The sequence below is a fragment of the Sinocyclocheilus anshuiensis genome, unplaced genomic scaffold, assembly GCF_001515605.1.
Source record: "Sinocyclocheilus anshuiensis isolate Anshui unplaced genomic scaffold, SAMN03320099.WGS_v1.1 scaffold179, whole genome shotgun sequence".
NCBI lineage: Eukaryota > Metazoa > Chordata > Actinopteri > Cypriniformes > Cyprinidae > Sinocyclocheilus > Sinocyclocheilus anshuiensis.
The window spans coordinates 980,513-990,258 of NW_015549577.1; the positions used below are offsets into that span (position 1 = coordinate 980,513).

The 9,746-nt window shown below is 36.7% G+C and overlaps 1 protein-coding gene across 3 annotated transcripts in view; it reads right to left on the reverse strand.

The window, feature by feature from the left end:
• The window catches only part of LOC107657518 (collagen alpha-1(XVIII) chain-like), a 91,087-nt gene that overhangs the window by 18,700 nt on the left and 62,641 nt on the right, over positions 1-9,746 (reverse strand). For all 3 annotated transcript variants that reach the window (XM_016445647.1, XM_016445646.1, XM_016445645.1), the window contains exons 3-6: positions 7,733-8,274; positions 4,633-4,716; positions 2,934-2,996; positions 75-150 (exon numbers count right to left, since the gene is read on the reverse strand). In XM_016445647.1, the coding sequence (XP_016301133.1) occupies positions 75-150; positions 2,934-2,996; positions 4,633-4,716; positions 7,733-8,274 (765 nt within the window). The remainder of the gene's footprint in view (positions 1-74; positions 151-2,933; positions 2,997-4,632; positions 4,717-7,732; positions 8,275-9,746) is intronic.

The following is a 9,746-nucleotide window of genomic DNA, read 5'->3' on the forward strand; positions in this document are numbered from 1 at the left end:
GAGTAATAAATACTATTGATGGGCTGTGCTGACAGATCAGTTCAGACGTGACACTGAACAGAGTGAAAGCTCACCTGTCAGCTGCTTCTCAACAAGCGGTCTGCTGGTCACCGGCGGCTGCTGGATTGGCCGAGAGGAGGGAGGTGTCGGCTGCAAATGATATATAGCAATATAGCAATTAACATAAACTGCAAATTGTCAATCAACATTGTAGTTCAATGTACATAACAGCATGTACACTGATAAAAATTATATTTTGAATGAGATCCTTATTTTGTTTACCAGTAAACATATCTAAGCATCCTTAAAACATGACAAATTTACAAAACTGATATTATATCTTGTTTTCAGATCATTTATTTAGAAAAAGTGCATTTTTCCATTAATATATATTAATATATCTATTTTTTATTTATTTATTTTTTTTTTATTCCTGTGATGGCAAACCTGAATTTTTAGAATTTAGAGGCAACCATTACTCCAGTCTTCACTGTCACATGATACTTCAAAAACATCTGAATATGCTGATTTGGTGCTCAAGAATAATTTCTTTTTTGTAGAAACCATGATACACTTTTTCTGGATTCGTTCATGAATAACAAAGTTCAAAAGAACAGCATTTTTATTTATTTGAAATAAAAATCTTTTGTAACAATGTAGAAGTATTTACTGTCACTTTTGTACAATTTAATGCATCTTTGCTGATTAAAAATGAGTAATTTCTTTCAAAAAGACCCCAAAAGTCTTGATATGTTTTGCAATTTTGCTTCTAAAGTAAATGTATCTTGTTATAAGAACATTTCAAAGTTTATACTTTTCAATGTTTAGTACTCTAGAAAATGATGTGCCTTAAAGCGAAGAGACGTGCACGAAAAGCCACAAAAAATACTTTGTGTTCTTTTTTCTGTTTTTATTTTTTACAGCAAAGCCTAAAAAACCAAAGTATATCACTTCTTATGCCTTTCGTACCTGTTCCGACACAGTTTAAATTAATTTCACTGCTTGTGTAAAAACAATTTAGACCTCTGTGACCATGACCATGACAAATGACAAATATTACCATGACCATCTTAAACACTAGACAACATTCGATATGGGAAATCAAAGAACCGTGATGCTGATTGCAAAGATATTTGTATACTCACACACCCCATACAGCCATCTGGGAGAGAGATTCAGACATATAACTAACAGTTAACAAAGCTCCTTGAAGAAAAGCTGCCAAGGCAGGATGATTGAAGCGTACACACAAAGAGGGCCTGACCTTGCACTTTACAAAACATGCGCTGCTGAAATGGTAGAACTCACTGCTGAAATACCAGGCATCAGGTTCTAGAACACTCTGATCCTCAGATTTCACGCCGGGATTGAGAAAAAGGAGTCTTTGGTGAGAGGACATGGAGTGCTCTGATGGCCAGTGTGAGAGGATGCTGACAGCATGTATTTTCGGACCAAGAGAACAATCGTCTTGGGGAATGCAGGCCACGGGTCCCGGCGTCTAAAGATAGAGATCAGGGGTGGGCAGGTGGGGGCTGTCCAGCTAGACAAGGAGGGGCTGCTAAACATCTGCCATCATGGTCACTGCTGCAGAGATGGAAGAATCTCGGCAGCTACTCTGACCTTGAAAACATTACACTGGGATATGCTGGAGGAGTTTAGGACATGGAAAGAGATTTGAGAATGGAAAATGGAAACATATGGGCCATTCTTTGCCGCCACATGTTTTTTACATCATGGTCTTCCATCAGAACAATTAGGATGAAATACCAATTTAAATGCAATTTCATGTGTGGTCTTAGTTTTTTGGACCCCCTGTATACATGCATTTCTATATATGCTTAATGACTATGAGAGTAGAGACAAATAAAAATACTAATACTAATACTTGAGCACTGAAGACACACTAAAATTATTTTTTTCCACAGATAATTGTAATGAAGTCAAACTTGTGTTTACCACACTGTCACAAGACTACTTCTCTCCCTCGAGATATAATAATCTATAAAATTAGATTACACAAAGAAGCCTACACAGGAGGAAGACATGCAACCCATTTTGCAAAAAAATCATGCACACCAGGTGCCCTCTCCTCACATGCACTTTCCAACATGCAAGGAGAGTTGGATTGACTGTGAAACAAGCGTGGAAAATGTCCTAGGGGGGATGTGGCATCCATCAAAATGGATTCCATGGTAAGACAAAAGAAAGTTTACTTTAAAGCACCTCGGAATGCCATCTCTCTCTCTCTCTGTCACAGCGTGTTAAAACATGTTGTGTACTGCAAAAGCAAACAAAAACTGTGTAATTTAAAATTACTAGGTTAGAATTAAATTAATACCTGCATGCTGGCAGCAGCTGTTAAAACAAATATAATGGCAATAAATACTTGTAAGTGAAAGGAAAGATGCTTCTAAGAATCAGCAACCTTCACACAAGTACAATATACTCAGAAAATTAAAAAAAAAAAAAACTAAAAAATAGCCAAAACTTTCTTAAAATTACACTAAACTTCAGCACTGATAAATAAACCAGTCAAAAAAGTAGATACTTATGGAAGAAGATCCTTGCAGTCCACACCTAACAGCCACCTGGTTTCTTTCTATTGTAATTAGCTCTGGCAAGCTCAGACACGGGCCTCACACATCAGTAGCAAAGGGTTCATTTCAATTTCCACATGGCCTATTTATGGATTAGCAACACAAGGCATGGGAAGATGGGCTTTAACATCTGGGATCGGTCTGGAGATAATAGCGTTCATCTGGGACTTTCCCCCAGAAGATGAACAAGTGTACAGCGACAGACCTGCCAGAAATCACAGGCTGCTGCTCTGGAAATAGCCGGGAACCTCGGGTTCATCATTAGATGTTTTGAATGTGGACACTACATGAATCACAACAAGTTTACACATTTTCTGAGGAAACTTAAGGTAATACCTTGATTGATGGTCGTCCTTCTCCATCTCCACTTGCTCCGTAATCACCTGATCCCTGTAGATTCTGAAGGAGAACGGAAAACTACATAAATTTCATCACACTGTTATCTAGTTGGCTGGAGGGCATGTAATACATCATGCGTCATACTGATGGGCATTAAAGCTTTATTCTGTGGAAAACCTAACTGGAGGCGACACATTCTTTTCTAGAAATGAATGGAAGTAAATTCCAAGCACTATCAGCCATAGATGGATAACAATCAGCCGACAAATACTCCAGGTATTCCTTAAAAGTAAAAGTTACTCATCCTTATGTTGTTCCAAACCCATGTTATTTTCATTCTTACATGAAATACAAGTCACATTTATTGATGCTTTTATGATATTTTTTGTCCTTTTTGGAACTATAAATAAACTTCTGTTGTGTGGAAAAGATCTCAGACATTCAGTCTGCACACCTTCCGTGTGAAGAAAAAAATAATACTGGGTTGGAAAAAAACATTGGATGAGTAAATGATTACAACATTTTCATTTTGGGGTGAACTATTGCTTTAAGGTTCATATTTAATGTAAATGTAGCTCATTTGGTAGGGCTTTGGTAGGACATTGGTTCAGTTCCCAGGAAACAAAGAACTGATAAAATATATACCTTAAAATGCACTGTGAGTTGCTTTAGATACCAGCTTCTGCCAAATGCATAAATATAAATGTAAAATGATGCCGCAGCAATTCTGAGATGAGTCCCAGAGTACAATTTCACTACTATTCACCTCGCTGCATTAGCCAATCTTTGGATTAATCACCCATTTTAGAACCGCTTAACTTTTAATAGTGTGTGTAGCTGTAATAGTGTGAACCATTTATGTACTTATTTCTCATTTCCCACAAAGCTGAGGCATAATAAAGGCATAACGCGAGTGAAAATGATTATTTCACTTAGGGTGTTTTTAGTCCTGTAGATTGTTTGCTTGGTTACACTGTTACAATGTTGCATTTACCTCTTGGTTCAGTTTGAGCATTTCAAATTATATAATTAAGCAATATCACAAAAGGAAGAGTGCAGTTTTGCCCCGAATATCATCACAAATGTCATATTGTTTATTGAACAAATCAAGTTTTTTATAAAAAATGTTGTTTTTGCTTTTTCTTTGTCAATGCAAGTTTCCAAATAAAATCACAGAAGAACTGTTTAGACTGAGTAACACATAGCGTTGCTTCGCTAGTGAATCAGTTTAATGAATGATTAATTGACTGAAGAAATCGGCCATTTCAATTAATCATTTGAATGAATGACTCAACTCATTAAGACAGAGACTTGCCACCACCTACTGTTGATTTTAGTTTCATATTTAAAGAGTTTCATATTCACATTTTTTTTTAATGAATCCAGTTTAAGGGGCCAAATATTACCTCATAGTGAAAGCGTTAATTTCTGTCACTGCTGTGAATAAACCACCGCACAGAATATGAAAAATATGAAAAGCTCAGGAGTCAGTCGTCCATGACAGGCCTAAACCAGCCAATGTACCAACACAAAAACACACTCATCTAATTATCGTTATCAACAAATTCCCAGAAAATATTGAGCTATATTGAGATCCAACAATAACTACAGTGTTTATTATATGCCTAAATGATCCAAAAAGGCCTCCAACGCTCCAAACTTTCTTATTTGAAAGCTTATGTGCTTTAAGTCTTACCGCATCGAAGTCATCCTCATCTTCTTCACAGTGCCGTTCAGCCGCCCCAGGGTCTTTCAACACCCTTATATCGCCGATAAAACCCTAGAACAAGCACACACAGGTTATTGAGCTTATTTTGATGGCTATAGCAGGTGTGGTGACATACAGTCCATGCTGTAGGGCAGCTGCTCATTAGAAACTGAATCCCCTGTGCATTATCATGCCATTGCCTTTCACGGCAAAAATGCTGGCAGTCAGATAACAATGTGTGCCTGATATCTTACTTTTCAAGCACATGGCTATCTGTCTCCATCTGGGATTTCCCTTTCATGGTTTGCAGCACAGATGGTGATAACATTCAATACGATCCACCAAGCAACACATTCAGCCAATCACTTAATTATTCTCATGTTGTTCCAAAGCTGTATGACTTACTTTCTTCTGTGGAACACAAAAGGAGATGTTTAGCAGAATGTTGAGGTTGCTCTTTTCCACACAATAAAAATTAATGAGGCCCAAGAGACGTCAAGCTCCGGAAGGATAACAAGCACAATAAAAGTAGTCCATACAACTATTTCTGCTCTATTTTAAGTCTTCTGAAGCCACATGATAACACTGAGGAGTAGATTTAAGCTATTATTTACTAAGGTGGCAAATTTCAAAATGCACAACTTCATATTACATGAATGAGATCTGAAAGAAGATTTTCAGAGAATAATGACTGTTTCTCACACAAAACTATCAATATTTGCAATATACTGTATGGACTACTGATAGGGTGAACAGCTGATGACAACTGATAACCATTCTTTATTATTAGGAACAGCATGAACATCCAAATAGCTCCTTTTGTGGCCTACAAAGAAAGAAAAGAAAATCAAACCCTTTTGGAGCAATATGAGGTTGAGTAACTGATTATAGAAATGTGGGTAAGTTGCTGGTAAGATCTGACAGGACTTCCCTTCTCGTGTCTCAAGAGCTAAGGTAGGGCTTGACAATAATTCAATATCAAGATGTATCGCGATATAATTTTTTTCAATAACGGTGATATGATTTTTAAACACATTTCCGATATTTCGATATACATGACCAGTTTCCCATACATTGATTTATTTGTGCCGTTTGACTTCGTTGAATAAACATGAGCACTGCACGTTTCAAAATCATAACACGGCGCGGGTGTTTTATATGAATGTATCTCTGAAGGGAATTGACTGTCTTCAGAAAAGTTTCGATGGCATTTTCATTTGATCTGATAAAGTAGCATTCATGAGCGGAGCTGCTTTGATTACAGCCATTACTGGAGAAACCGCTAGTTTTATCACTCTAAAAGCGCCTCCTGCTGGCAGAGAATGAGTTTTCATTTTAAATAAGCCCGTCTCCAGCAACTTTTCTAGTTTTTGTTGTCGTTCAATTTTTTTGTTTTCTGCAGCGACTCGGAGCACTTTTCATACCCTTTTTTCTGGCTGAAGCACATTTGTTAATATATCGTGATATCAATTTTGGCCATATCGTCCAGCCCTAAGCTAAGGTCAAAGGTTTAGGAACAGAATGCAGTGAAGGAAGATTTATGATGTCTTAATTGCCCTTTTATTTCACGCTGTGACCTGCTGAGACCCTCTTACAGCCCTAACACGGGGTCAGATTTACAGACCTGATCACCCCACAGTTCTGCACATGGTCTTAATGAAAGGGATGAAATAGCAATCATATCTTGCTTAATCAGGTCTGTAATTATGATGGCCATCTCCTCATGGTGGAGTTCCCACAGGAAATGGACGCCACATGAAACAAGGAGCCATACTGAACTGAACAATTAAGATCCATCTGCTTTTGAGTGGCCATTATGAGCTCTGGGAAATGTGAGGCATTTCTGCTGCCTCAGTTGCCTCACTATGGTTATTGAACAACATGCTAGAAAGCACTAGCATAACTAGAGGACACAAGGCGGGGCATTCAATCACATCACTTCACAGATCAGTTAAGCTGCTTTAGTAGCACAGCAGCTGGTAAAGAATTTGTTGGCCTATAAAAGCTGTTCTTGTTCATTATTTTTGTATATATAAATATATATACAGTATATATATATATATATATATATATTATTATTATATTATATTTCATATATTTCAAGTTCATAATGCCACCAAATGGTGTTGCAAAAAGTCTTTATATATTTTAAATATTGTTTAAATATATATTTATTTATTTATTTATTTATTTGATTTTATTATGTAATTTAGATGCCTACATATTTTCTTCACTTATTACATTATTTATTAGTTATTCATGGATGATTTATGTTTAATATTAAGGTTTAAGTGATCCTGACAAAAAAGTTATCTTAAGTTTTTTTCTGAAAAAAAGACAAATATAAGTAATGCTTCTAAATAACTTAATATTAAACAGTTCATCAAGGAAGGAAGGAAGGAATAAGCAATTAAATTACATTAAATTGAATTGCATTTTAAAAAAATATAAAAGTTATATATAAGATTTATAAAATAAACAAATAATATAATTATTTAGTGATATATAAATAACATTAACATATATGTGTGTGTTTTGTGTGTGTGTGTGTGTGGGCCACTCAACAAATTTAATTTAACAAATGAAATGATGCTAAAATAAACAAACATGCATAATACATAAATATATTAATCAATAATATTTTTTATTAATTGATATATCATTAAGTAAAATAAATATGTAATATACAAATAATAAGGGGAAAAAATAAAATAAAATATGCTGTTAGTTCTCATCTGACTGAATTCGGGGGAAGAATAGGGCAGTGGCCAGTTTTCACTGATCTCAGATCAAGCTGTGGGGTCAACTGCTGGACACTGCCACACAAAACTAACAGGACCTAATTGCTCCCCTGTGGATTTTTAAAGCAATTAACTACTCTACTCCAACAAGGAAAGATGAGTAGACTATTTTACGACAACAGAATGTTTGTTGTGTTTTAAACAGGCCAATTTGAGCAATCAAATCATGCAAGAGTCACTCAACCATAGATTTGCATTGCACCTTCCCTTTTCTGGGCTAAGCTAGCCTTGGTTTGACTTGTTTTCACTGGGATATCATGATTTGAAAGAATGGACTGTGTACATACCAAAAACTTATCAGGGTCTGCTCCACTGGCATGACCAACAAACACTCCAGCCCCGGCATCCAGGTCCATATCATCTGGAGACCGCTCAAAAGTGATGACCTGAGGATCTGAGTCACAGCTGAAGTAGAGGGAAACACGCTCATTCAAAACACTGATGGAAAACCGGGTCCAGGTGTTCACCATGGAAGGCACGGAAAATCTGGCCGCCTCGTATGAGCTCTGCGAGTCTGGCTCAGTGTAGTAGAAGATGATATACTGCTTGCCCTTCTCCAACGCTGACAGCTTCACACCAACATACATGATGTTCTGGGTTGGGTCAGTGATGGAGAAGATGACTCCAGGCTTGGAGGACGTGGGTTTTATGTTGAAGATAAGGGAGAAGTCACGGAAGAAAGGGTTGGGCAGGTGGGCCGCAGCTGACTGACCCACATTGGAGCTTTGGTCAAACACATAGCCAGGGCTGTTATCATGGTCAAAGACTTTGGAGATGCCATCAGGTGGAGGATCACCAATTAATTGCAACAGCGACACTCCACTTTCTTCTGTAGAAAGAAAGGAAAAGAATATAAAGGACTTTACAAAGCACAATACAAAAAGTGAATGCTCACGAATGGGCAGCAGGCTGGGACTAGGTTAAAAAGCACATTATTAGTCTGCTCAAACATGTATTGCAGAGGAAGTGCTCAACATTGACAGCTGTGATGGGAAATCAAGGGCTGAATCTTGACTTTAGTTGTGAAATGCTGCGAGAAAGCATTATTTTGGCTGTATACAGTATCTTTAGTGAGCTAAAAGTAATTTCATCCTTTTCGCACCGACGAAAAGCGTGGAACAACAGGTTGAAGCCACCAATAAGATGCGCTCATAGTGCTCATAGTACACCAAAGGAAGCGCCGTTCATAGGCCGGTGTTACGAGATTTTCGGTTTCTGAGATTTTCTGTTTCAGTGGGCGGGGCATACATGAATATTCATGAGTTTCTCGGACATGCGCGTGGAACCAGGTGGAACTGAGAATTTCAGTTCACGCTCCTTGTATCTCGGCAGGTTTAATGGGATATATATATATTTTTAAAAAGGTAAATATATTTACAGTGTTGCACAAACTACATTTGTTTATCATTTCCTAACAGTTTATAATGTTTTTATTAGTTTACAGTGCAGGAAAATGTGTGAATAAAAAAGACAGACAATTTAATGTAACTCATGTTTGGGACTTTTTGATATCCTGAAACAATATACAACACTTTTGATTTAACAAGGATGTACGGGTGCATCTCAATAAATTAGAATGTCGTGGAAAAGTTCATTTATTTCAGTAATTCAACTCAAAACATTCTAATTTATTGAGATGCACCTGTACATTCATCAGCCTGTAAAATTTCCCAGTTTTAATAGAAGGTGACCCCTTGGGTTATTTGTTCCCAGAGGACCTTCTTGAGGATGAAATTTACTATGTATGAAATACACTGACATCTTTTAAAGTTATAAATACTATGTGAACAATATAAAATATATTTTATAAGACTCATGAGACAGCAGTAAATAAAAAGTACTTACTGCTTGACTCGAGGGGATATAAAACTTGTCTTGGCCTGAGATGGGAATTCCTGCCAACTTTTACAAATTTAGGCTAAACCATGTAATCAAAATTTGAACAAATTGATATACAAAATGACATTTAAAAAAAAAACAAAAACGAATTTCAATAAAATAAAAAGAATAATTTCAATAAAATAAACTCTTCTCTAAAACAAAACAAAACAAAATAAAATAAAATATTACTGGATACTACTTTATGGTTTATATATAAATCAAACCTAGACTGCTGGGTGAGATCAGGAGACTCACATGCTAATATCACTCAGAACAGACATATTTAGCTAGTTGTGAAGATAAGCTAGGCATGGAAACATCACAGGCTCCATGTGCTGACATGTCATGAGGAGGAGGGAAAGGTGTGAGGTTACAGCTGGACAGCTTAAGACCCTTCCTGCCCACACACACACACACACA